The sequence below is a fragment of the Lepidochelys kempii genome, chromosome 17 (assembly GCF_965140285.1).
Source record: "Lepidochelys kempii isolate rLepKem1 chromosome 17, rLepKem1.hap1, whole genome shotgun sequence".
In the NCBI taxonomy this organism is placed as follows: Eukaryota; Metazoa; Chordata; order Testudines; family Cheloniidae; genus Lepidochelys; species Lepidochelys kempii.
In genome coordinates, this window is record NC_136396.1 from 8,206,783 (window position 1) to 8,234,468 (window position 27,686).

Here is a 27,686-nt window from a genome sequence, read left to right on the forward strand (position 1 = left end):
CAGTTCAGCAAGGGACTTAAGTAAATGCCCAACTTTAAGTGTGTGACTTGTCTCATGGACTTCAAGGGGACTGCTCATGTGCTCAAAGTTACGACACATGCTTATGTGAATGTCTTGCTGAATCGAGGTCTTGATGTTTCAGACAGCAACCCAACTGCTTATACATGGGTGCCTGAAATGAGGTTGTTTAGGCCTGGTCTGGAGGGGAGATATGTCCCACTTACAGCCATCACTATAACTGCACTATTGCAAACCCTGGTGCAGACAAGGCCAACTGCTTGACATCACAATAAGCTTTCCCAGTGCATATTGTGGCTTTCCTTGTCTGCAATGGTGAGGGTTTGCACCAGTGGCTGAAATTGGGGTCCCTGATGCAGGCAAGGATTCAGGTACCTAAACAAAACCAGTCTGATTATCAGAAGTGCTGAACATCCACAAATTCCACTGATGATGATGGGAGTCGCAGGTGCTCATCCCTTTGAAAAATCAGTCCACTTTTATTTAGATACCTCAGTATGGATTTAGGAGACACTTCGGGGTCCCCGGTGTGAAATTTTTGGCCTCAGTTTACGAGTGTATCTTGCACATGTGAGCTTGAGATGGGCCTACCTTTAATTGAAACAAATATATCAGTGGATTTCAGAACATGAGAATGAGTCAGATTTTCTTATCCGATATTTTCCCTCTTCAAAAAGTTCCTCAAGGCCAGCTTACACCACAGCAGGTGTGCAAGTCAAACAATCAGTCACAAAACCATGGAAGTCTCTTGCAGTTTGGGCTAATTTCAAACTTGAGATTAGGACCAAAAACTTGAACCAAAAGAAACCGCTAGAGATCACGTGACCAAGAAAGTATTCAAACCACATCATTAAAACAACCTTCCACTGTCATAAAACAATGACAAGCCCAAACTCCTTATAGGTTCAATAGCATGTGCCTCAAACAACAACATTATTTTAAGCCGCAATGACTTCCTTGGCTGTTGTTAATTTGATATGAGATATTAGAGAAACATGTTTACACACTGGAAACGACAGCCCACAGCATATTTGTGTTAAATAACTTGCAAGCACTAGCTAGCTCTGTGGAGGAGATCAGACATAAACTAGATAACAGCTCCATACGAATGGAGGACCATAAATGTTGTTGATAGTGCTGTACATCCTACACTTAAAGGGGCTGGTTGAGCACTGTGTCAAGCTGGGTAAAAGCTTTTACTGCTGTGCATGTTTCTGTGATGGTTAAAATTGGTTCCATTTCTGCTGTAACTTGTTCAATTTCAAACAAGCACCGGCGTGCTTTTTCCCATGCTGCCCCTCACACTTGGGAGGAGCTGCCTGTAAACATCTGCAAAACGACCTCATTGTCCTCCTCCAAATCCTTCCAGAAAGCTCTCCTTGGCTGTGATGGGCTACAGAAACCTTGTTAACAGTTAGGCAGCTAGAGTGCAGAGACCACTGGCTATCATCATGCTGACCAATCTCATCTAATTGTGCTTCCTCCATCTGTCTGTCTGTCTATGCACCTGCGGTCTCTTGCATAGGCGCTGACTCTGTGGGTGCTCCGGGGCTGGAGCACCCATGGGGAAAAATTGGTGCCCCTGCCCCACCCCAGCTCACCTATGCCTCTGCCTTCTCCCCTGAGCCCGCCACTGAGTCCTGCTTCTCCCCCAGGCTCCCAGCACTTGCGCCGCAAAACAGCCATTTTGCAACAGCAAGTGTTGGGAGGGCGGGGGGAGAGGAGGGTGAACACGGCATGCTCGGGGAGGAGGCGGGGCTGGGATTTGGGGAGGGGTCCAATAGGGGCATGGAGGGGGCGGAGTTGGGGTGGGGACTTTGGGGAAGGAGTTGGAATGGGGACGGGGCAGGGCCGGTGGGGGGGGCAAGCACCCACCAGCGCCGGAAAAAGTCGGCGCCTGTGGTTTCTTGTCTTATACGGAGACTGTAAACTCTTTGGGGGCACGGACAGTCTTTATTCTGTTTGTACAGCGCCTATCACCACGTAGTTCCTCTCTGTGACTGGGGTTCCTAGCTGTTACTGCAATACAATAAAATAAATAAGGTGTTTGGGCTACTACTTCAGAATACTCTCCTGAGTTTTAAAAGGAAAGGCTCACAATGCCTTATCAGTCATTTTATCCATTGATTTTTAATGCCTGATGTGTCATCTATTCTTCTGGATTATTTTTTATTATTATTCGTGATCTGCTTAGAAATGCATCTCCCAAATTTTTGGGGCATGTGAAATCTGAACATAGGGGGTCATTTGAAAAATCCAGATCTCTCTTTGCAGTGAGAGTCAAACCTAACATTCGGATTCAAAGGCTTCACTGTAGGAAGTTGTTAGGAATCTGGATTCAAATTCTGTAGCTTGGGCCCACTGATATTTATTACCATTGCCCCATACCTTTTTTCAAGGCTCTCATTAGGGAAGTACTTGAAGCCAGTTCCCATTGTCCTAATCTATATTATGACCAGGACTCATTTATATTTCAAAAGCCTGCGTGTGGGCCACCATCTTGTCTCTCTCACCAACAGAAGCTAGTTCAATAAGAGAGATTACCTCACCCATCTTGTCTCTCGAATACCATGGGACCAAGACAACACTGCAGGTCACCATCTAATTAATACATTGGGGAGTTGAATGGGGACCTCCAGAGTTAAATGCATAAGCTGCTACAGCTTGAACTACAGAGCCTTGTTTACTGGGTCTGTAATTAGAGCTTGGCATTTTCAAAATGTTAAAAATAAAATTGGGTCAGACCAAAGCCAGAGGTTTTTTTGAAATTTTTTGGGAAATTGAAGTTGAAAAACATTTTCATTTTGGGTCAATTGAAACATTTTGTTTAGCTATCCACCGTTCCGAATTGTTTTTGAATGTCTTAAAAAAAGAGAGATGATTCTGATATAAAAAAGGCCCTTTCAAACTGAAAAAAGGAAAAACATTTCAATTTTTTAAAAATTTTCAGACAATTAGGTGAAATCGACATGAATTGGCAAAATGTTTTGGTGTCACCAAATCTGTATTTTTTGCCCCCCCAACCCCCTGGAAAAAATGAAGAAAAAAATGAAAAAGAAAAAGCTTTGGCCAAAACTATTCCGCTCAGCTTGAGCGGTAACAGATTCCCATCCTCTGTGAACCAGGTGCGGAGGAGGACCAGTAACACACATCGAGCAGCAGGTTACGAGTGTAGGTGTTACCCGGGATGCGTCTGTGTGTGTGTGTCCGTGTGTGTGTGTTGGGGTCAGAGAGGGGAAGGGGCTTGCTTGTAAAGGAACTGCTTCCCTGGTGAAACTTAGAACTTTGGAGGGCTTAAGGAGAAAAAAAAAATGAATGAGCATTTTATCAACACGAATGTCAGCGTCAGCAAAAAACAAACAGTGATCCACCCTCTGTGCTACTTTACAAGGCATTCAATCAATAAAATGAGAACGGTCCTGTGTCAGGTTTATTGGCTGGGTTCAGAACGTACACCACTACCTGGCGGGGAAAGCTCTGGTCCAAGCGCTGCCTTTGACTCATGGCAGCTGGGATTTATTTTACCCCGCCCCCCAGCCCTACAATGCTTCATTGTTTAACGTGGGCCTTGTGTGAAACTTTAAAAAAAAAAAGAAAAAAAAAAGTCTTGTTTGTTTTGCCTGCTGGGCCCTCTTATCTTATCAGCTTTGGAACTACAATAGGCCAGGTGTACTCACCATTTTACCATCAGGTGAGAGTAAATTGTGGCCCGGGTCCAACCCTGCTGGAGAAACCTGCTGTAGGACGGACTGGCTGGTGGTCACCATGGCGTTGTTGCCGTGGTGACTGATTGTCGAAGAGGAAGTGACCTCATTGTTCCCCTGCTGGCTGTATCGGACTCCTGCAAAAACAAGGCCAAGTGCAGTGTATTAACAACCCCCATCAGCCAGACAGTCATAAATAGGGTTGCCAACTGTTTAATTGCACAAACCGAAAAACCCTTGCCCCGCCCCTTCTTGGAGGCCCTGCCCCTTCTCGGAGGCCCCCCCCCCACTCATTTCATCCCTCCTCCCTCCATCGCTCTCTCTCCCCCACTCTCACTCACTTTCACTGGGCTGGGCTGGAGCTGAGGGGGTTCAGAGTGTGGGAGGGGGGCTCCAGGCTGAGCCTGGGGCAGGGGGTTGGGATGCACAAGGGCTGTGGGGTACAGGCTCTGGGAGGGAGTTTGAGTGCAGGAGGGAGCTGAGGGAGGGAGTTGGGGGGCAGGAGGGAGTGCAGTCTCCAAGCAGGTGGTGCTTACCCCGGGTGACTCCCGGGAAAGACCAGCATGTCAGCACCTACGCCCAGGGACAGCCAGGTGGCTCTGCGTGCTGCCCCTGCCTGCAGGCACCGCCCCTGCAGCTCTCATTGGCCGCAGTTCCCAGCCAATGGGAGCTGCAGAGTCGGCACTCAGGGCGGGAGCAGCGTGCAGAGCCCCCGTGGACATCCCTGCATCTAGGAGCCAGAGGGATATGCTGGTCGCTTCTGGGAACCATGCGGAGCCAGGGCAGGTAGGGAGCCTGCCTTAGCCTCTCTGCACTGCTGACCAAACTTTTAGCAACCTATTAAAATCTCCCAGATTGGTTTCAGTAGCCACCGGGAGATTGATTCCGATTCTGGGAGACTCCCAGCCAATCCGGGAGGGTTGGCAACTCTAGTCATAAAGCATTTTCAGTATATACGACAGGTTAAAACAGCAGCAAACAACAAGTCAGCATGAGATGGTGACATTTCTGGGGAGAAAAAAGGACATTTTTCATGGCTTTTATTTAAAATAAACAATAACAATAATAATAAAAGACACCAGGGATAAAACTCTTCTGATACCGCATAGACAGAGACATCTGTACATCCGTTACCAAGGCAGCCACGATAGTTCATGATCTTGTTGCTCTGTGCCTTTGTTACTAGTCTTACATGTGTGCTTGCAAAAACACCAGGCCTCATTACTGGTGTTGTTTTCTTACAAGGAACACACGAGATGGGCTCAACCGGGACCTCGATTCCTAACACTCCAAAAACTCATGAGATAGAGCTCTTCAGAGCCAGAGATTTGCTTTGGGCCTGTTTTTAATCTTCTACGCTGATTGAGAACAGTAGAACTCCTATCCCTGCACCACAAGAGATGAGAAAAATTGTATATGAACCCACAATGTTTGGGCAGGTGGAAAGTTGGGGGTAAGTTTTGGGTTTGCTTCATCTCTCTAATCACTGACGACAAAAGCAGTGAGAACAAGACATTGGGCAAAGGGCTTGAAATCTTTTGCGCCTTAGCTCTGCTCAGTTGTGTCTTCTGTATCACTTAGAATCCGGGTCTCAGAGTGGTTTTGATTTGTTTTGCACTTACTTTCTCAGACCTGGTTTGAATCAATTTAGTTTGCTTTGCATTTGCTTTTAAATCTCTCGTTTTGATGGCACAGATGTAGGAATTCTGAAGTAACGGCAGGAGTGTTCGGGCTGCTCAATCACATGCAGTTATCCATAATGCTCTTCCTTCTAGCAAAGAGTTATTTCATGACCATGTTAAAAAGAGTCCAAGCAAATCGGTGATGCACGGAATCCAGTGCTAGGTGCTTTGCTAGCCAGAATTGGGGAATATTTCTCCCCTCTCTTCCAGAATTCAGGTTAGGGCAAAGTTTCCAAGGTGCCCTCAGCCAGGTCTCAATAATTGCACCTGCAATTTGGTTTTCATGATTATTTACTTGTGTAAATCAGACAGTTGGATGTCTTGCCACCCACAATTTGTGCATGCAAGTGCGATTCCTATGTGCAAATGCAGCATTTTGCATGCAAAAAAGCCAGCAACCAAAACTCAGAAGGCAACTGTAAACCACGTTGGTTTAAAATATGTTGCCCTTGTTGCATTGGGATTTGCTTTTACACCACTTGTTCTTTTAGACAGGTTACCCACTACTCTGCAGTCACGCCATCTATTGCATTGGACCAGTGACAGGCAGAACGAGAGTGCTCAGAATATGCACAGCACTGTTTAAGCCTGTCTAATTGCACTTTATGCAACATGTATTTGTTGCTGGGCTGAGAGGCGTTTCAGGGCTGTAAAACCCTTGATGGAGAGCTTTTGTGCAAGAGCCACCTTTCCACAGATGTTTACAACCCCCCCTCCCCCCGAAACAGTAAAAGCTAGAAAGCCAACAAGAGAGAAAGTACACAATGTGTGCTGACAAGCTGGCATGCATCCAGGAGTCAAAGGCCCAGCGTTTATTTTACTGTCAGTCAAAGTTCTGTCCCAAAATGGGTTGTAAAGACAACCTAAGCGGAGAAGGCCAAAGCTAGTCAAGGACTTGCAGGAAAGCACATGGAAAAACGATGTCACCTCTGATCTAGTCCCAGCTGCTGTTATTTAACTGCAGACTTGACAGCAGACATGGGGACTCACACAGGAAGAACACCAGCACTCACTTCCCAGATTCCCCTGAACCCAGTATTTATGTCACTAGAAATGTTTTTAATTTTAGTCCTGGTGCAAGATGCCAGACTGGCGCCGTGGTGACTCAAGGCCTCTATTTAACTGCACAATGGAGACTAGCCGAGCAAGATTCACCACCTTGTTCCACCTGCGACCGCCCCTCTCCTTGTGGCTGGGCCATCTCTCTGGGCAAGAGGGCATTTCATGTCAATTCAGTTCTTGGCCTTGCTATCTTGGACCCTGATCCTGAGGTGAGATCTGTGCAGATGTACCCCAGCAACATCCAAGAGCACCACTGGCTTCAATGGGGTCTGCGTGGGTGCAAGGGTCCACCCACTGGGAAGCCAGTTGCAGCGTACCCTTCACCCTGGTATCTGGGCCTCTCTGCTGAGACAACCCAACGTGCCAAAGAGAATTACTTGTGATGATGTTTCTAATGACATGGACACTCTCCCCACTGTAACAGGAAAGGAACCCCTCCCCTCAACTAGGCTACAACTGCAAACAAGGTAACGTACTCAGGAACTTGTAAGTGTTTATGACAACATTTAAAAAATGGGGGACAATCAGGGCCAAAAATTAACTTCAGTGTTCCTGGTAAATATCAGGGTTAATACTGGGGAACAGGAGGACAGAAAAAAGCATCAAATAAGAGAAAAATAAGAGTATTGAAAGTCAAAGCAGTTGAATGTATAGTTTACATATATTAACAGTATGTACACATATGTACCATGCACGCACGTGTATGTATTTCCCACCACATTGCTTTACTTTAGCAGACGGCCTTGCATTTACGCTTTGACTAACTTATTATGACCACATTACCTAATGTTACGTACTGGATTTTCTTACCATAATCAGTATTTTCATGTACTTAAATGGTCTAAAATTTGGGTGAAAACCAGTAAAAACCAAGAGTCTACGCTGCGATCATGACTGCAACTTGAGTTGACATCCCTGAGCTAGCTAGCCTGGGCCCCTGAGCAGCAAAGCCACAGCAACGCATGCTTCAGCATGGGCTAGCCAGCGAGTAATTCCCCAGGGTTCTGGACGGGCCATGCTTAAGCCTGTGCGGTTATGGCTTCATGGCTCCAGTACCCAAGCTAGCAACGTTAAAAGTAGCTCAGGTCCCATGACTGCAGCATAGACATACCCACAGTAATAGCTATAGATACAGCTGCACACTCCTGTCATGTACTGGTTTGGACAGTGAGGTGAGTGAATCTGTGTCCCATGAGATGACTATTCCCCCTCCTCCGGCCTTCAGCTCCTGATTCTCTCAGCTATCAAAAAGTTTTCCTAGCAGCCAAGTGCAGTCTGGTTCTGACTTCCCTTTCAGGCCTTTATGAATCACGTTTCCCCTCCTGACTCAGTCTTGAGACACTTATGAGTAACAGATCGTGTCAGGGAAATAAAAGAATGACAGCTCCAAAGGGAAGAGGACATCTCAGCCCATCAAAGTCTACATGCACCAACAATCCAGTCTGGAATTAGCACAATGCTTCAGTATAAATATATTTAATTTGGCTAAAAAATCCCCTGCATTGATAACCATAGGACCTGTAGTGTGCCATTGGAAGGCATCTACAGCTGATCACAAATAATTAACTGAGGAAACCCACTGGAAACAAAAGCTGCTTTTACGAGGCCACCTTGGCAAATGCAGCATAAAAGCCATTTATTATAAACAGTCAAGCGCTACATACAACAAGCAGGTTTAATACACTCTCTGGGGAGATTGAACTGACTGGTTATGATAGGTACAGGACTGGCAGCCCTGGAGCTTGATTGCCTCTGTCTATTCACAGAACAGATACAGCATGGGCAGCAGAGATGCAATTGCCTCGCCATTGTGCCTCAGCCCTGACGGAGAGGGACACCACCTCAAAAGGGTCTGAAAAGGGTTCAGTCTCCAGGGCCCATTCCATCCTTAACCTCTATGCTGAGACCCCAGTAAGAATGCTAGTTAGCCCCAGCGGAGATGCAGAGTCCTGTCCAGTAAGAAACTGGAGTGAGACCACCAACTCACTCACACAGGCCACCGCAAAGCTTTGAGATGTGACGAATATTGACAACGTAGCGTCTGTCATTGCCGAGAATCCAACAGGGTTTTACAAACATCTTTGAAAGGCTCCAAGTTAAAGCTAGATGAAATTTTTCAGCCAAACATTCCCCCCCCCACCAATAAAATAAAATAAAATAAAATCCAGATTCAGGGCAGCTGCAATATTTTGCAAATTCATGTCAAATTCACCAAAATCATCTCCGTTGATAATAACCTCCCCCCCCAACTCCCAAGACATTGAAACATTTTATTTCGACATTTTCAAGATGAACCATTTTGATTTTGCAATTTGAAAAGACTTTGTTTGGTAATGCACTTCAATTTCATTTTAAAAATGCTTTAAAAAGCTCAAAAAAACAAACAAAACATTTTGTTTTTTGGTCGAACAAAATGTATCATTTGCTCTGTAACTTTTTTTTTTTTTGAGTGTTTTGTTTCACTGAAAATTTCAACAACAACAAAAATTCATGTTTGGTTAACACTAAATATTTTGCCCTCAATTTTTCAGAATGGCCAGCCAACCAAAAAACAAACAAACAAACAAACATCAGTTATTTGTACAGCTCTACTGCAAGCCTCATTACCATCCTGTCCCCCCACTAACCTACCTACCTACCTTCCTTTCTTAATGACCTGCACCACAAGGGCTGTGATTGGGAGCTATGGACGAATTGTAGAAGAGCTGATTGCAGCTTTGACATGACATGTCCCAGCATTGTATGATGGCTACACAACATCGCAAATCCTGAATTTCACAGATATTGAAGTGACAAGGAGCTGTGAAAATATCAGGCTTTTCATGTGAGAAGGACCCAAGGAAATCACAACTGTCCTAAGCATTTAGGGCAACTTAGTGGCAGCCCCGTATAAACGAGAAAAATAAGATTCCCTACAGTCCACGTGGAAGGCAACTAAAACGTTCAACTTGGAGATGCATCAGGTGGCTTATGTGCAGCTCTGCACTAGTTGAGCTGCCTGGGGCTACAAACCTAGCCTGGAAACTTAGTGGATTTCTTTGAGAGCCTTCTGATACGCCTGCTTCTGGACAGAACCGAGCAGTACAGAGGTAGCAAAAATGAAAGATAATGGGGTGGTTGGAGAGGACAAAGGAACTTACACAAATGTCACAAGAAATTTGAAAAAGTTTGGGCGAAGTTTCACTTTGGTCATTATTTCAGCCAAGGGGAGAAAGGCCCAAGGGTCATAATATGGGTTAGTTCAACCACAAGTTGGTGGGCTTGATGCAGAAATCAGTGGGTAAAAGTTTAAGAACTAAATGATCGTTAATGGTTCCTTCTGGCCTTAAAACCCTATCAATCAATGGTGGTGAAAGAAAAATGAATGATGGTGGATTAGAATGATCTGACATGACATTTTTCCTCCTTTAAAAATTAGCATAGAAACGTAGAGTTGGAAGTCAACTCTAGAGGTCATCTAGTTCCATCACCACCCACTGAGGAAGCACCGAACTGACACATATGCACCCACCCACCACCGAAATGCAACCACCTCTGGAGAGAATCTGTATGATTCTTCACACACTGCCCAACAAACGAGTCCAGAATGAACATGAAAAGGCCTCTCTCAATCTTTTTCTTTAGATTTTCAGCTGGTTAAACATGTTGAACAGTTAGGAATCCTCCTGTGATGACTTTGGCTCCTGGTTTTTCCCCAGCAACTCTCCCATCCCTGATAATGGAAGAATGTTCTTTGGCAGGTAGACATGTGCCAGTCTGAGTGACTGTCCCAGCCACGAACAGGGTAAACATTACTCAACTAAATCACTGTCACACACATTCTTGTCCTGTATTCCTAACCACATGCAAAGTGTGTTCCAACTGCTGTTGGGTCAGAAAATCTGACAAATTATTTAAACAATGGGAGGGGAGATAAAACCAAGAAGGGGGGAAAGTGATATTTTTTAAAAAAAAAAAATCTATAAATGATAGACAGCTCCTGTTTTCTTTAGTAGGAAGCAAAAATATGATTTGGTTCCTGATGGAAAAGCCCTATCTAACTTATTACGGAACAAACCAATAATGTTTTATAGAAATGTAATAGGATTCTATAGAAATTACTCGAAAAACCGGTAGTATTTTATAGAGAAGGAGTGTCTTTCTAGAGGTTTAAGCAATACTATAAAATTCTGCACTAGGGATGTTATACTCTGTTAAATCCTAGACAGTTGTTTCAATCTCTATTAAATATAGTAGGGTTTTTCCACAAGGACTGATTCTGTTACAAACACAAAAATCACAATATTTCCAACCCTGGGTCTCAAAAATCATGAGTTAGCCCCTTCCTGCTCCCCCCGGCCAATAATGTGATTGGCTTAAACATTATATTCTTTTAAAATGATGCATTTGGGGTTCTTTTTATTTGCCTTCTGGTTTTTGAGCCTTTAGAATTTATATTTTCAAGCTTTCTTCTGCCCCTGTGAGAGTAAGAAGTTTTGTTTTAAGTAAAAAACAAAAAAACTGAGATTTTCACATAATCACATGACTCCAGGTGCTGGGGCTTTAAGAAAAAACACCAAATATTGCAAGACATGATAAAATAATGAGAGCTGGCTACACTGCATCCACGGGTGGTAAGAAAGATGGCAGTCTTGACATTCGTGCTAAGTGGAATTTTTTAGATAGGTTCAAGGGAGAAAGAGATTGTACAGCTTGGTCAATTTCAGAGAAACAGCAGCTTTAGCTGTGTGGGAAGTATCTACATGGTGAGGAAGCGAATAATTGCTAACATTGCACTAGGGTCATGTCTACACGACGAGTTAGGATGTGATTCCCTTGCTCGTATATATACACATACTTGTGGTAGCTCGCTGAGAGCGAGCATGAGTATAAACATCAGGATAGCTGCAGGAGCACTGGCTGGGGAGCAGAAGCCTGCCTGAGCATGTAAAAATCCACCTGAAACTGGAGGGTATGTACTTGGGACAGCTCAGCCATGCCTCCGCTGCCACTACCCAGAATGGCTACACTATTTATACTCAAACTAGCTTGCTGAGAGCTAGTACGCGCATGTGATAAGGACAATCATACCCTTAGCTTTTAGGTGGGTCCTACACCACTGAAATAAAGCGTATTGTGCAGCCAGGTGGTCTAAGCATGGGACTAACTCAGTTCTTCTCTTGGCTCTGACATTAAGCCACTCAATTATTCTGCCTTGAATTTCCCCTTCCACTCAATGGGGGTCATTACTATCAGTGATACAGCACTAATGCCAGGCAGATACTTTCACTTACGTGGGTGGATTAAATATGTAATGTCCGTAAAACACTGAAAAATGCTGGGATGATTATTAACTTATTAATGATTAATTATTATTATTAACAGTGTCCCCTAAATATCTTGATTGGCTTTTAGCACCCAAGAGCACTCAGTAGTTTTAGAGCAGAACACAGAACAGAACACAACACAGAGCAGAACGTTCTTAGCTATGTTCGTATAAGAAGCCTAGTAGAAGATGTCATATTTTAGGCTTTGCCCAGGCAGCCTCCATGCTCATAAGGTGCCTCCCACACCCATTCACCCGCTCACTCTTTTCTCCTCACATGCTTATTGAAGGGTTTTCACAATGCCCCACAAGAAGCGAGTTTGTAACATAGTTTGTACAAACAGGAAACACAAATCTATGCTCAGTCCTCCCCACCCAAGGGTTGCCCAGTGCATCCGGATTAAATGTTTTCTGAGTGGCTATGGAGTCTGAGATCCCTTAAAGGGGCCTGATTTTCAGAGCGTGGGTGCTCAGCACTTCCTGAAAAATCAAGGCTTTTAAGTGTCTCGGATTGGGCACCCAAAAATGGAGACATCCACAATCATTAATCCCCTTTTTGAAAAATTCTCCTTCTAGCCAGTAAACGATTTGAAACAGGGACTGCCCACTGTCCTATACTGAGCCCTTTGCAGGTGTTCAAAGGACACATGATCCATTAGAATCCTAGAAACATAGGGCTGGAAGGGACCTTAATAGGTCATCTAATCTATCCCTCATGCTCTGGTAGAATTAAGTATGCCTAGACCAGTGCTTCTCAAACTTTTGTACTGGTGACCCTTTTACACAGCAAGCCTCTGAGTGTGACCCCCCTTATAAATTAAAAACACCTTTTTTTATATTTAACACTATTATAAATGATGGAGGTGAAGTGGGGTTTGAGGGTGGTGGCTGACAGCTCACAACCCCCCATGTAATAATCTTGTGACCTCCTGAGGGATCACAACACCCAGTTTGAGAACCCTGGCCTAGACCATCCCTGGCATATATTTCTCTAACCTGTCCTTGTGTTTGGTATGGTGCTGATTGCCAGTGATCTTTTGGAAATCCTTGATCTTTGCCATCAGCTAGAAAAATCATAAGCTATCTTGCAAACACAGCAGCTGTTTTCTGCCCCAGAATATAATGCTTTCCTCTTGCAAAGACTTGGGACAGAGAAGGCCCTCAGAGATCTTCCTAATGTAGTCAGAGTTCATGGTTTACGGAAAGGTCGGACATCTTTTGTAAAGTTGGATCCATGGTTCCCTCTCCCCCCCTTGAAGTAGCTCCAGTGTAAAGAGATTTTATTTCTCCCCCGTCTTCCCTGCCCACCACCCCACTGCAGCCTGCGCTGATAGGAGCCTGCATAAGAAGCACTGTCAATGGGCTTGTGCTTTTTGTAGTGCTATCACCCTAATATAAAAGTCTGTTTATTGGACCTGGCTATTGTTTGGCCACCAACTTGTAGAGCCTGGGAAATTTTTTATTGGCTTTTCCATGTTTTCGAGGGCAACTAGCCCAGCATCAGCTCCAGCCCAGCCATGAAAACTTCAGCTCCTGATGGCCTTTAGCCACAGGGTTTTGTTAGACTAAGGCCGGGGCTTAAGAGGCAGATTCCTCCAGCGCTAGGTTTGACTCAGGATAAACAGCCAATTAAATGACCTACGAGGAGGAGCCCAGCATAGGCAAGAAGCTTTCCACTGCTGAAGATTTAAGTAAAGGCGGCCATCAGATGCTGTTTACGAGACATAGGTGGGGGCAAGGATTTGTGGGATGCTGGAGTCCACACCCAGGGTCATAGGACTGAGTTGAACCCTGAGGTGGGGAATTTTCCTGTCTCCGTTTTGCTTAGGTGATTCATTTTACTCAGCGCTCATGTCACTTAGAACCCTGGAGCTTCATGGGCCTTGGGGAGTTTAGGGGTGGAACCTGGGTTTGCAATGGAAGTTGGTGAGTTTCATTTGGCTTGAGATTCACTTGGCTTGAGATGGTGAGTTTCACTTGGCTTGTGAATATTCCACCTGGCTCCAGCAGTGCGTTTCAGGTCCCAAGAGGAGAGCAGTTATTCTTACTGATCAGAGGAAGAGAGCTATAATCACACAGATTACTGTCAGTGATGATCAGATGATTATTACTCTCTGGTTGATCCTGTGCTTTCCTGTCCCAGGTGAAGAAGAAATAAAAGTATCTGCCGCCAGCACAAGGGGTAAATCTTGCTTCCCTTCCCAACCTCTTGCAGGCATTGGAGACCTTGGAGGCAGCAGAACTGGGGTGGTTCTGATGTGCAATGGAGCTAGCAGGAGGGAGTCTGTATCTTATGTGCAACGTGGAGCTGTGCACTGTGGACTTTCTTCCCATCCTGGCAATCAGAGGGGCTAAGGGCTGAAGGGCAGAGCTTCTGGATCAGTACCTGTGTGGACTTGCCAGCCAAGCCAGTCCCCTACAGGGAGGCCTGCAGCAATAAGAACCCTACAACACCCTTAAGGCGGCAGTAAGGTCCCTCACATACGGCTCACTTGCTCAGGGCCAGGATTTAGCCCTACAAGCTGTAAAACTCTGCTCGTGTCTCAGAAGCAAGGAAGCCCCGGTCTGTCTCTCCTTCCTGGAGCCAGGGCCTTGAAATAGCAACAGGATAACACCCACAGAGATAAGTTCCTCAGGCATCACAGGAATCCCACTCTCTGTGGCCCACCTCAACTCCCTTTAAAGAAAGCCCAGGAGCAGAGAAAGGCAGCCCACCTCTGCTCTCCTGGCCTGAGTCCCTTTGTTACATTTCATGTACACCAGGCCTGAAGGCAGCCCTCCCGTGTGCCACGCAGAGTACACGCCACACAGTCGCCTTCTGCGTGACCTCTCAGGTACACAGGCCGCTATTTTAAATAGAATGGAGGCTCCAGACCTCATGTGTACTGATATAGCCACAAGCACTGCCATGTACATTAGATCTGCACCAAGAGCCTCATTCAGTCCCACTGACGTACGTCCGCTTCCATGGGAGTTGGATCACGCATTAAGGTACTGATCTTGCAAGATACAGTGCAGCAATAGGGGAGAGGAAGCCTGAATAAATATCAGTGAGAGCTGGGCTTCTGGTCTGAATAGTGCAGAGAGTGAATAGGTACAGGCTTTATGAGAGTACCTCCTTAAATCAGTCAGACCGTGTTTTTCAGATACTGGTTCATTGCTCTTCCTTGGTTTCACTATAGGAACCCTTATCTAATATAGAACCACTTGATCAAAGCCCCCACCCAGCTGCTGGATTAATTTTGATCATTATCAGCTCACTTTAAAAGGTCTGATCGGTCTCCCTCCAACACCCCCCCCCCATGCCCCATCACAGTAGTTGCATGGTACCAGAATCCTCTTGCAGGTTAGTCTGTGAAGGGCTCCCTCAAGCCCAGCACTCACTCCCTCTTGTGGTCCCATCTGACCCTGAGGTTTATGGCTTTTGGGATACAGTGCTAGATTTGTTTATTTGAGCCGGGTTTCTGCTGTGTGTGTGTGTATCTGGGAGGGGATTTATTTGGAGTGGTGCAGAATGAATTTCTGTGGGGCTTGTGACTGGTAATAGCCAGAGACTGTTTGAAAGATTTTTTAATATGCAGCCCACTTATGTGGGGTGAGAAAAAAATTACTGAATAGGGATCAGAAAAATGTATCCCGCTCAAAATAGGATTTTGGAGTTGGAGGAAAGAGCACAAAAAGAGTAAGTGCAACCCCTAATTGTTTTGGGGAGCAGGAATGCTGGTTCTCTTACAATTTAGGAACCAGATGGATATTATTTGCTTGAAAATTTAGCGTACTTGATGTCTTTTTAGTCTCCTGGGCTGGGGAATTAATATATGGCCAGTTTCAGTTGTGGGTGAATTTTTTATGGACTGCTTATAGCACCCTGAAAACAAAGGTTGACAATGCAAATGCTGACACCACTAGAAGGCACTTTTGTCTGAAGCTTCACTGGCTTCATAACAAAAACACCCCATGAACTACAAGCGGTGTCTGGACCCCAAACCTAACATCCGATTTGATCGGCCCTCAATGGACAAACTAATATGATCTGTGCTGTTTCTGTGGTGGAGCTACCTTGATCATCGTGGACAAAACAGTTTGCAAACATTTCAAATAGTGAAGTAGCTACCGAAACAGGACCAGCTAAATGAAAAGGATTGGTTTGCTTTTCAAATGGTTGTATCTTAGCCAGTGGCCCTGCTTTCAGTTGCACTTTGGGCTAGAGGGCAAAAGGGGAAAAAGCCTTCCTCCCTTTCAGATTTCCAGCTCAAAAGTGAATTGAGTGAAACATTATTTGCTTTTTGGGCTGCCACTCAAATTGTCTTGAAAGTGTTAATTTCGCTAAGTTATAGGGTGCATAGTTTATATCCATTATAAACCTGTTTATGGGGACAAGACCCTCCCATTCTGCTGGTGTCATAAAGTTCTAATTACCCCCAATAAAACCAGAAAGGCTCTAACAGCACACTGTACTGACCTAACAGGACAATGAACAGAACAGTAAAATATTGCAATTGCTGGGCAATGCCAGTTGTATACCTCTAGCATTAAAATCTAGAATCGGAACCAATGGAAGTAACCCTAGGCTAAAAAGAACAACCCTGTAAGATACTCATCTAAACTGAAATGATCAGAACCAACTTTGTACCGATAGGCCTTTAGAGAACAAGTACGAACCGCGTTTTGCGTCCAGATACTGTGATCCTCACTTGTATCAAAAGGAATTCAAGGGTATGCTACAAATATATTTTTATCGCGATGCCTCTCAGTTTGACACATTCGAGGATACAGGGCTAGCTCCTGAGCTAGTCTAGCCGCACTGGATTTTAATGGCATATGTCTAGTTACACCACCTAATGATCTGGCCTTGACAATACTCCCTGCTGTTTGGAGACGGATGGTTTTCTCTGTAGCTTGCTTAAGCTGGCTGAGTTGAACTGCAAATACACCTCCCTGGCCTAGATGACTGGCTCACCAGGCACCAAACCATGCCCACATTAGTTATGTGTACGAGATTCAAGCAGGAAGAGCTGACAAGGAATAGGTTATTGCTCACTCTTTACTTGTTCACTCAGTCCTGACCCTGGGTCCAGGAGAGGAGGTTTCAGTAAGATTGCGGTGCCATTCTTACAGAGCCTGATCCTAAGCCAGCCAATGAAAAAGACTCCCATGGATGTCAGGAAGCTTTGGAGCAGACCCACTGTTAACAGGAACTTGTCAGCTGTAGCTCACGAAAGCTTATGCTCAAATAAATTTGATAGTCTCTAAGGTGCCATAAGTTCCCCTTATGATAGTAGTTGTGTCCAAGGCACAGCATGACTATTTTCAGGGCCTCTCTCTCCTTACACTCTGGTTTAATCACTGGCTCTGTGTGATCTGATGACTCTCACTGCAAGTGGGATAAGAGATCAACTGTAGAGTTAACATTGAGCTGGATAACAGAGGCTCTGTTCTCCCGAAGAACCAATATTTGCTCCTGTTTCAGGTGGTATTTCAGGCTGTAGCACAGATGCTGGGGGGCTAATGTTTATGAGTGTTCGCTCCATGACCCTACATTGGCTTCCATGCACTGCACCCACGCAGACTATTCTCTGTTCCTGACTGTATGAACTAGCTCTGCACAGGCCCCAGGCTGTATTTGGGACATACTGTGTGTGCCTATTCTGGCTGCTTCCAGGTGCCAGCCTGAATGGGACCCAGTGACACACAGTTGCCTCATTTGTGAGTAGACACACCCACAAAACCAACTCTTGCCTGGCTTCTTTGTATGCAAACCCTAGAGTCTGACTAGGTTATCATGTGGAAATTGACAGCAGAATGCTTTGAGCTTTATGCTGGTTAATCTCGTCAATATTCTGATTGTTTTCAGGACTCCTGAAGATAAAAATGGTATAAACCCAGCGTCTGTGGGAAGGGCACAAGATAAAACAGCCTGACCTTCAAATCAAACAGACAATGGAGAACACTGATAAATGCGCTATAGGAAGGGACAAGTTCAGGAATTAGAAAAAGCCCCTTATGATAGGTTTCAGAGTAGCAGCCATGTTAGTCTGTATCCGCAAAAAGAAAAGGAGTACTTGTGGCACCTTAGAGACTAACCAATTTATTTGAGCATAAGCTTTCGTGAGCTGGAGCTCACTTCATCGGATGCATTCACTTCCACTGCATGCATCCGATGAAGTGAGCTGTAGCTCACGAAAGCTCATGCTCAAATAAATTTGTTAGTCTCTAAGGTGCCACAAGTTCCCCTTATGATAGTAGTTGTGCCACTTAAATAGGCTGTAAAATATCCATCTCTGAATAATTAAAAACTAGGGTTAAGGATTAGATGAATGGATACCCCCAGAGGATTTCACGTGTATTTATTTTGATTTGTTTTTAAATAAAGGCCCTCTAGGCACTAACCATGGTACTCACACTCCCTTCATTGAAGAATACACATTCTCTCTTTTTAACCAAAGATGTTAAACATAGGAACGATTTTGCCACTGCCCCATACATTCAAATCCCATTATTTCCAGGCCATAGAAGTCATTTGGAGAGGGAGGCTGGAGGAGGGGGGGATAGGAAGTGGGTGCTGCTGCAGTCAGGCATGCCATTAAGCTGTTAAGGCATTTAGTGCTCCAGACAGCCGCACACATGGTGCAAGGACAGTTCAAATCCCAGCATGGACAACCAGAGTTGAGGTCGGTGAAACAGCTGGTAGGGGGAGCTGCCAGCCAATTGCATCTTGCTGCTTTCTTGCAGGCATTACTCCGCCCTGATTAAAAATGCTTGGGGAAGAAGTCACTAACCAGCAATCTGAGGGCTCCTTACAACCTACGGGTAGGAGTTAGCAATGAGATCTGAACTGGAGCCCTGAATCTGAGCACCCTGCACATTTCTGGAGGGGGCGGGAGGGGAAAGATACTGTTTGATTGGAGCCCCTGGATCTGAACCTGACCCTGGGATTATGCAGACAATGTTGGATCAACAGTGGAAAGGGACCCCTCATCAGGATCCAATTCTGAAGTGTTCCAAGATGGCAGAATCTCCTAAAATTAGGGAGTTGAGAGATTTCTGCCATTCGGGGCCAAAAAAAAATTTAAAAAATTAATAAATGAAAAAAAATCACATGAAAGCAACTCAGGAGGGTTTTATACTGTTGTATCCAAGCTGGAACTCTGACCTCAATTCAGCCTCAAACCCTAACCCTAATCTAAATCCACACAGGTCTGCCTCTAGGACCAGCATGTCTGGACGGTGCTGTGCCCTCCTTAAAAGCCCCCCACCCAATCAGTTACCAGCGCTAGTCAAGGGGAAAGCCTCAGAAACATGGATCTGGATGCTTCAATAGACCCTCTTCTCACACCCCAAAGATCCCTCTATAGACGAAAATATTCTCCTTATTACCAAAGGCCCTTTCCCCACTCCAACCCCCTCCTCACTCTCCAAAAGCAGTGTTAAAATCCTACTCCCTATGCCAGGCACCCCACCATCCCCATCTCGAGATCATATACTGGATCTCTCTGCTCTTCTAGGCTGCTCTGTTCTTGGGAGTAGGTATGAAAATATGGCAAGAATCCTGCTCTCTGAAGAAACCGGCTTGCCCTTTGCAGACAGCAGTGCCCTTCAGCATAGCCAGAAAGCTGCCAGTCACACATGCGCCCGAGATCCAAGGCCAGCCTTACTCATATCCTGTGCCAATTTCCTCCTTCTTTGAGGAATCCAATCAATATGAGCACCAGTCTCCAGCAAATTCAATCAGTTCCCACAGCCAACCCCTTCTGACCTTTCCAAAGGGGCCTTTCTCCAATTGAGTAACTAGATCAGGGAGGCAGCCATCACTCCTGGCCTGCTCAAAAGAAGCCTCAGAATAGGCTGTCACTGGGGCCTATATCCCGGGACAGCTCCTGCTGGCTGAGTCTAGTGCTAGGAAAATAAAGGCCTAAGCTTAACGGCCTTCCAGCCTCAAGATAAATGAACATGGTTACAGCAATTGCAGTCCCCCTAATAGAAGAAGACAAAGGATGTCATGGAGCGACCCAATACGCAGTGGAAGGATGAGGACACATCAAAGGCAACAAAGCTTGTTCAAAGCCCCAGCTTAATTGTCAATTAAGCATGCATCAGGGGGACAATGCCATGACAACGCAGGGCTGCATGCTGGTGTATTATTGTAAAGCCAGGAGGAGAACACTGAAAACAGCTGATTTTGCTGACAATGTGCTTGTAGGGCACCTTGTAAGCAATCAGCCTATGACAGAAGGGCAAACTTCTTCCCTGCCACCCCTATTGTGGGGGACATTCCAGGGTTAGGGTCACATTTTGGTCATCATGTACTTGCTGTATGTGGAATGGATGCATGGCCGCTGGATGAGTAGCAATCCTAAAGCTTTCCTTACTGATGGCAAATAGACTCCCCCCACATAAGCCTGCTTTTATAATGACATTACCATAATACCTTCAGCACCCATTCAGAAGTGCCTTACATTTATGTTCTGAAATATATCCCACAGGCCACGCTGTGCTAAACCAGCATAAATCCAAATGGACTCCTTTTGCTTCGGTGGAGTCACCCTGGATTTACACTGGTGTAAATAAGAGTAGGCCTTGGTTGCAGTATGGCTTGTGTGGTTGCAGAGTCTTTGGGAGGATCTCAATGTCCTAATTCGTGTGTGTTACTATTTGATGCTTGTAATGCAGCCAGAGCTCCAGGTGAGGGTGCAATGGTAAATGCAAAGTGAGAAATATATACTGTAAAATAATTATTTACCCCTCACCGTAATGCAGGCAAGAAAAAGACATATTTCCAAGGGGGATCATGGGACTAAATTCTCCGATGTCTGAAAACCACGCTGAGATCTTGGATGGACTGCACAGAAAAAAATATCCTCTTGTTCATTACCCTAGGTGCCTGCTCTGAATGAGGGCAGATCGTTAAGTGATAGGTACCAAAGAGATACATCAGGGAGCTGCGTTATTGAGCATTTAACAGGAGGGGCCCAAACAGGCCCTGTGATTTCCTAGTTCAAACATCCCACCTTAGCCCCTCTGTGAGATTTGCCTTCTGTCTTCCCCCAGCCCTCTCTGACTTTTTGTTCCCTTGCTGACTCTCTCAAGTCCAGATGATTAATTGCAGCATCCCAGCAGAGATGCGCAAATGTGGCATTAAAACCAGTCGCTCACTCATGTTAATACTGATGCCCAAAGTGATCACCTGCTGTCTGACTGAAGCGACTGACCTGATAACAACACGTTAATTTGTAGCATAGGTTAAAGTTCCACGGGTAACCCACTTCCATGTCCGTGGACTCCTGGGAACACATCACAGGCGGCTCAGCACAAAAAGTGGACATTCCACATAGTTAACCAGCATCAATTCATGCAAGCACGAGGCCTAGGGTCCCTGCAAACAGTGATGCAGAGAACAGGCCTAGGGTCCCTGCAAAGAGTGATGCAGAGAACAGGAATAGAAAACAAGGCTGCGTGTTCTGGAAAGAAAATAAAGAAAACCCATACAGTGGATGGAGGGAGCCCATGAATCCAGCTTCTCCTCTTTCCCCACCAAGCCCATGGAAGTCCCTCCAGCTGAGCAACCACTCATCTGGAGGGTTGTGGCTGGGCTCAGGAAAAGCAGAAAATCCCGCATGATGCTGCTCTGAGTAGCATGGAAGGGTGAGACCATCCAAGACTGCCACCCTTATCAGTACTACAAGCATGTGCCAAATCTTACCTCCCCCTGTCGCCAGGAGTTAAGTAGCTTTGTCTGCAGGTCAGCAATGGGGCTCCAGTGGATGGGGGTGGGTGTGTGGGAAAATATGCCCCATTTGTTCATTCCCTTGCTAGAGAGACAGTTCTTATTCAAAAGTGAAGTTATCCAAGTTAGACTGTAAGCTCCGTAAGGTCAGGGACCATGTCTCAAGAATGGGTATAACAAGTAACCTGGACAGAAAGCATTGTTCTTTTCTCTTTGCCCCAGTGCTTAATTTGTACTAAAAGAGGTGCCAGAGCTCAAGCAATTCAATGCTGGGGCTCAAGCGATATTTTTACATTCATAACTGATGTGGCAAGCCCAGAGGTGCCAGGGCTATGCACTGCCAAGCCTAGAAATGCCAGGGCTCAAGCCCTAGCAAGCTCTGGCACAAAGTAAGCACTTCTTTGACCTCATCCTCCTCTTGTCTTCCCTTAGACTGGCAGCTCTTCTGGCAGGGATTGTCTTTGTTAGTCTTTGTAAAGCAACAGGTATATCTGTGATGCTATACAATAAATAACACAGCACTCAGTACCTAAGGAGGGATTTCCAAGACACTGACAGCTCTTATCCCCTGCCCCATGGATTTTAGGTAGGAGGGATTGCTCTGATTGTCTCTTTATAGCAAAAGAGGAGGATGCTGTATTGTTCAGTGAACCATCAGAAAGACCCAACAGTGAGAGCCGCTGACCCCTCACTGACCCCCACGCGACCCTAGCACTTGTCAGAAAGCTGCCCTCTTTTGTTTGCCTCTTGAGCTTGCTGACTTTGGTGTGTAGATTACAGGTACAAGGACAATGGGGATTGTTTTCCCAACAATGCCTCTTGCCCCACACCACTCACTCAAGTTAGGGACTTCTCTGATTAGCCTCCACTCTCTTCTAGCCTAGTTCTTTTCTGAGTCCCCTCCCTCCCTCCCTGCTCCACAGTGATGCTGTCTCTGGTTTAAATCTATTTAGAATTTTCTGTCCATTTGCTTTCGGTCCTTCCCCATTGTTGCAAATCTCAGATGAATTAAAGAACAAGAACATGGAAATGAATCCAACTGTGAAAGGGGAAAGAATGGAGCGAGGCCTTTATCCCAGACAAATCACCTGGACAGAGAGAAGTTCTGTCTCTTCAGTGAGTTTAACTGAGATGTGTGGGACAGAGGAATAGGGCACATGCAGACATCTACACTGATATTTCATGGTGGAATCAGTTCTCAGTTCCCAGTTCCTCAAGCCAGCCTGGCTCAGACCAAAAGACCATAAAACACTGTTGTTTTTTCTGGCTGGTGTGGGGAGGAGGAAGACAATTCTGTGCCTTGCAAGTAAGTTGTCACCCAGACACCAGAGTGGAGACCAAACCATCCCTTCCTGCCACAGCTCCTCACCCAAGTCTTCAGCATGCCAGCGGATTGTGCAAGCTCAGCAGAGGCTACCCTATAGGGAAGAGCTGAACAGCCATGCACCTGGTAACACCCTGCCCTCTCGAGCGAAACAAAGCGCACCACACATTAAATTCCAGGCGCAGCTTTCATAGGATGGGCTATTCTGAAAGGCAGTGGGGTGGGCCTATGCCAACTAGCTCCCACCACAGGCAGTCCCCTGCATTATTCCAACACAGCCCAGCACAGTGCTCTGCCCCGCTGTCAAAGGGCCAAACTGCGCCAGCAAGTTGGCAAGCCTGCCAAGAGAGCAGATCTGGACTTAAAAATCTCTTCCCATGCGCCTCCGTCTGGGGTGCGGCTGGTTGACAGCACAGCAGCCACACACACCACGGTTTGTACCCACAGTATCTGCATCACCATATTCTGCATTTTCTCCTATGTGCTCCCTGTGCCTTCCAGCCCGTAAACTCACGAGGACATGTGCGAGGAGAAGCGTTTGTGAACGCCAGCTGAGGAAAAACAGGGCACAGAGTAGTGAAGTGACTTGCCCAAGGTCACAAAGGGAGACCAAGGGGAAGAACCCAGGTTTCCCAGACTCCCAGCCCAGGGATCTTCACCACAAGACCATCGTCTCCTCCTGACAAGGACAGAGACAGGCACCTTTTTGGGGGTGAAGCGTCGATACCCCGAGGTGGAGTGATATGCTAGTGAGGCAGAGGAGGTCTTCTAGAGCCTCGATCTGCAATCATGGTGGCCTGGGTGTCAAAAAAGCACAGCCAACCCCTCTGCTGGCCATGGGAAAGGAGTCAACGGCTCTTCACTGGATGGGGTTGGGAGATGACTGCTGGGTTTGGGGGAGGGCAGGATGCAGGGGGAAAAGAGCAGGGCCTCTGCGCATTGCAACCCCGTCTCATGATCTGTTATGCTGAGGTGGCTGAACGGACATTGAGTGGCTTATCCTGCTGTTTTCTGAGTATCTGATCAATCCACTCTTTCAAACCCCACTCAGATCCCATCCTTGAGTGTTCTCTCGTGGGGGTTTGTAGACATGTGCGGTGACAGGGGGTTTAGACTCTCATGGATTAGCTCAACCCTCCTGCATAGGCCTGAAGCAAATGCAAAATCTCAGTGCAAAAAGTTCAAGTCAAATTGGCCAAGTTTCACCTAGTTCCAATGCACTATTGTAACTCGCTCCTCAGCTTAGTGGAGACCTGGAGGCTCCACTCAACGCGGGTTTGTGAATCTTAGCAGTACTTTCAGTGAGTCAAAACTTGGATTTGTAAGTAAAGCCCGAAAGCAGGGGAGTTTTGCATGGCATGGGGGTTCTGCAGCGGAAGTTTGGACAGTGCTCATTTCAGAAAGAGTGACTTAGCAGCAGTTTGAAGGAGAATTACAGGGGATACTTCACGTAACAGGGAGACAAATTTTGCTCCCAACTACGCTCATGCAACCCCACTGATTTCACATTACAGGTCAGAGGAATGATTCTTAGGGTCACATTCAGGCATGAAATAAATGGGATGCAAGTTACATATTGGGCCGAAGGGGTAGAAAGCATGTAAACTTGCTCCAGTTCGTGTTCAGTGGGTGTGCAAAATGAGTGACTTACACCAATTTGCTATTGCATGGGGACTACGTTCTACCCCGCCATAAATGTTGCATCTGCTTATGCTCCCCAGTGTGGAGGACAGGGCTGTGTTTTGAAAGTGGAACTACATGGCTGCTTTATCTTTCACCCTTCTTATTACTACTACTATTTATTTGCATTGTGGTAGCACCCTAGTAGCATCATGGTGCTAGGCGCTGTACAAACACAGAACAAAAAGATGGGCCCTGCCCCAAAGAGCTTACAATCAAATCCTTCTTAGTTGCTTTTCCTGCCGCACCCTTTCTTCCCCCAGTAAACTCACTTGCACACCCAGTGAATGCCCAAAGCAGTGAAAGCCACACACTTCTTTTCTGGTTCTGGCTAGTGTAAGGAATCGAATCAATGTCATAAAACCAGCAAAAATCAAAAGAGGCTCCACCTTGTTGAAATCCAACTTGCAATCAATACATAACATCAGTAATCATCATCTACTGCTCTTCTCCAACACCTTCACGTTTGTATTACGGTAGCACCCAGAGGGGCCAGCTAAGATCAGAGTCCCATTGTATCAGGTGTTTTACATACACATATTAAGAGAGACAGTCCCTGTCTCAAGGAGTTTAAATAGACCAGACAGATTAAAGCCTTAAACTCTACCCCAGGTCCAGGTTTGGAAAAGCAAAGTACCACACCCCTGCATTGTACAAACAGGGAATTGATGCACAGAGGTGCAAAGGGACTTGCCCAAGGTCACAAAAAGAATCTGTCACAGAACCAAGAATGGAAGCCACGCCTCCCGAGACCCAGTCTGGTGCCTTCACAACAAGCTCATCCTTCTTCTTCACAGACAATATTGCATCAAGCCACATCACCACCACCCTGTCACTTAGGGAATCTAGCCCTATTTTACAGACAAGGGAAACAGACTAAAATCACTCCAGCTCACAGAGACAACAGAGCTAGATCTCCAGATTCCTGCTTCCCACAAGATCACTCTTCTCTCCCCACATACACTAAGAAGCGGTTTGAAAAAACGATTCCTACTCCCCTTTGCACACAGTTAGGTTCTCACTTACCTGCCATTTTGCTGGGGGGCGAAGAGCTGGGCTGCGTGTGATGGGGTGAGTTGTGGGACAGCAGGAGGTTCATGCTGTGTGGCTGGCTCGTGCTGTAGGCATCCATGGCCAGCTTCTGGCGGAAAGCCTCCTCTTTCCGTCGGTTTGCGAACCAGTTGTAGACGCGAACCTCCGTCACCAAGTTGGATCCCAGCCCGTGCGCTTTGGAGGGGGACACTCCTCGCTGGAGACATTCCGCCCTAGGTGGGGAATGAAGAGAACACTTTGGAATGGGTCACTTGCTGCTATGAAGTCCATAATGATACATCGCATTTCCATGGCCCTTTACTGGTTCAAAGCACTATAAGGACAATAGCGAGTGCATCCCCGTGACATCTCTGCACAGTAGGTGATGAAGCAAAACCCCTATTTTACAGGTGGGGAAACCGAGGCAGAATGGGGAAGGGTGACTTGCCCAAGGCCACACGGTGAAACAGCAGCACATCAGCTAGATCACACTCTTTCGCAAGACATTTTTTGTAGGTGTTTATAAGATCACCCGTCCATGGAGGGTACTTATCTGGTCCATCACCTCTTGGTATTTATCCTCACTAAACCCCGGTGAAATGGGATTATGGCACTGCCCTATTTTACGATGGGGAACTGAGGCACAGAGAGACGACGTGACCTGCCCGAGGTCACCCAGGAATTCTGGGTGGGGGAAGAACAGGGAATTGAACCCCTGTAACCCAAATCCCAGTCTAAGGCACTGGTTGACCCTTCCTCTCCTTGCCCTTGCTTGCACCTTGCAGCTGCAGTTCCAATCGTGGCCAAGATCTATTAGTCCAAAGCAGCATTTAAAAAAGTTAATAAAATAAAAGTAATTCTCAGCATCTGAGAACCCCAAGGAGTGGTTTGATTTTGTGCTGGGTGTAAAAATGGGCAAAGGGTTGGGCTGGTGGGGGGCGTGGTTCTGATTTTTCCACCCCTCCCTAAACAAGGCTAAACTTGGCATTCGGGATGGGCACAAACCCAAACCCTAACCCTGTGTGTGGATACCACTGAACTTGGAAAGAGCTGGGATTCGGATCCAAACTCTGTGGCCTGTACAGGGCCCTGATCCAGCAGAGGCCGTAAGCGCCTAGTTCAATGGCAAACACTTGAATAGTCCCCTTGATTGCAGTGGTGTTGCTCATGTTCATGTTATGTACATGTTTGGCTGCTCTTCTGGATCAGAGCTTCAATCAACAGAAATACACGCACATGCACAGAAGCCTTGGGGAATGTCTGAGCCAAACCTTGAACTCAGGCCCATCGCATCTTCTTTTGGGGAAAGAAAGAATTTATGCTCAGGCCAGGTCTGCACTGGAAATGTACCTCGGTATAACAGTGTCACTCACAGGGGGTGAAATCCCCTCCCACCCCGACTGACTCAGTTATACCGACCAAACCCCTGGTGTAGACAACGCTACGTTGCTGGGAAGGCTTTTCCCATCCATACAGCTACCACCTCTCGTGGAGGTGAATTAACTATGCTGACAGGCGCCTTCACTGAAGAATTGTGCAGAAGGGAAGTGATGGAACATATTTTCCAGGATTCGATTGTCATTTATCTGTGGAGCCAGGCTCCTATTAAGTATAGCAGATTCCCTCTCTCCAACAGCACCAACTAGAAGCCTAGGACCATAGGGATTTGGGGCTTCCTTGGTTTGGTTGTTTTTTTAAACAAAGGCTTTCCAGCTAATTGAGAGACAATGGAGCTGGGGGGAGAGTAATATTCTCTTGAGCCAACTCAGTGCCATTTTACCTGTTACATTCCTCCACTAAGGCTTCCCTTTCCTCCTTGCTAGGGTTCTTTTGCCGGTCGTAGGCTTGGTACAAGATTTGCTGCGAGGCAGGCCCCCATTTGAATCGATTCCGTCGCATCTTCTTGCTGGGGGTTTCAGAGCAGGTGTCCTCGAGCTGGCCCGTGCCCTGGTTCTGCTGATTGAACTCTGGAAAGAGAAACAGCAGCTGATCCTGACTGCTTTTGTCTGTCATATTTCCAGAACCCTGGACTGTCTGGTTGAATTCTGAAAGAGAAAGGAGCAGATTTGATCTGGCCTGTAGCCACTGCCACTCAGAAAATAACCTGCATTCATATTCATATCGTCACATTGTTTCCTTGTGCTCCCCCATCTGC

At 46.2% G+C, this 27,686-nt stretch overlaps 1 protein-coding gene across 1 annotated transcript in view; it reads right to left on the bottom strand.

The window, feature by feature from the left end:
- Positions 1–27,686, bottom strand: part of HNF1B (HNF1 homeobox B) — a 61,520-nt gene that overhangs the window by 14,033 nt on the left and 19,801 nt on the right. The window contains 3 exon segments of the mRNA XM_073315733.2: positions 3,696–3,859; positions 25,526–25,764; positions 27,312–27,576. Coding sequence (XP_073171834.2) covers positions 3,696–3,859; positions 25,526–25,764; positions 27,312–27,576 — 668 coding nt within the window.